Source organism: Fulmarus glacialis, unplaced genomic scaffold (assembly GCF_000690835.1).
Source record: "Fulmarus glacialis isolate BGI_N327 unplaced genomic scaffold, ASM69083v1 scaffold8319, whole genome shotgun sequence".
Lineage (NCBI taxonomy): Eukaryota > Metazoa > Chordata > Aves > Procellariiformes > Procellariidae > Fulmarus > Fulmarus glacialis.
Window position 1 is genome coordinate 58,294 of NW_009235146.1, and position 1,208 is coordinate 59,501.

General features: G+C 50.2%; 1 protein-coding gene across 1 annotated transcript in view; it reads left to right on the forward strand.

The window, feature by feature from the left end:
* The window catches only part of F13A1 (coagulation factor XIII, A1 polypeptide), a gene marked incomplete at its 3' end in the record, with an annotated part of 54,469 nt that extends 53,615 nt beyond the window's left edge, over window positions 1-854 (forward strand). Inside the window, exon 14 of the mRNA XM_009585902.1 lies at window positions 718-854. Coding sequence (XP_009584197.1) covers window positions 718-854 — 137 coding nt within the window. The remainder of the gene's footprint in view (window positions 1-717) is intronic.
* Window positions 855-1,208: the final 354 nt, after the last annotated feature.

The window sequence follows — 1,208 nt, forward strand, 5'->3', positions numbered from 1 at the left end:
GGCTGGCTGGCATTAGCTCTGTCAGACATGGGGGAAGCTTCTAGCAGCTTCTCACAGAAGCTACCCCTGTAGCCCCCCCGCTAACCAAAACCTTGCCACGCAAACCTAATACAGCTATGTAAGGGTTTTGGAGGGCAACTGGCTCTCAGGTCTACGTAGAGCACGTGCACAGGGTTAGAAACCCTTCAGAGCAGGAGAGGTGGTTGCAAGGCAGGGGGAAGACGGGCACAACACATTTGGGGGGTGCAAGCAATGTGACCCGGTGTTTCCAATTTAAGGTAATAAGGCCTGCCCTTCTCTTCTAGAGCTTATGTCCTGAGCAGGCCATGCACTTCAGTGCTGGTGGGGAGCCTGGGGAGAGGGGCAGAATCTGGGAGAGAGGCCCCCTCAGCTGGACTCCACCTCAGTTGGACACTCAGCTCCAGGACTGTGCATGCAGATTTCTGGGTTTTCTGTGGAAATGAGGGCCTGCCTCCTGACCTGCCATGGGGCTTGAGGGAAAATTGCAATGGGTAGAAAAATCTGCAGTGGTACCTATGGGCCCATCCAACAATTTTCTTCTTATTAGGCTCCCTCTGCCTCATGCTGTTTTGCTGTGTGCTCCATTACCCCTCCTCTCCGTCCTTGCAAGCACTGTGTATTTAACCCTATGGATTTCACCGTGGGGCATTTTATTATTATCTGCTTGTGGAGTGTTGTCCTTTCCTTGTCTTGCAGACCCAAGGTGAGACGGTAGCTGGTAAAGAAATGTCTGTGACTGTGGAATTCACGAATCCTCTGAAACAAACCCTGGAGAACGTCACGCTCCGCCTCGAGGGACCCGGCGTGCTGAGAACGATGAAAAAGGAGTTCAGGTAGGGAAAAAAGCACAACTAGCTGGGAGTTCATCCCCTGCTTGCTCACAGGAGGAAGCTCACAAGAGACACTTAACTAATGCTGTGCTGAGTAATTCAATTCAGACACTCTCTCCTTACTTTAAAATTCAATACACAGGAGAGCGATAGGTCTCAATAGTCAGAAGTCAGGCTGTCCAGAGAGTCTGCGCAGAGAGACCGTGAGAGTATTTCATCTGTTCAGTACCAGTGTTGGAGGAAGGGGTAGTGGTTGTGCAGCCTGAGTTTACTTTTTCACCGTATTACCTTATTTTTAGCACTTGACAATAGCACCTATGAGCCGCTATCACAGAAGGAAAGACAGATTTATCCTAC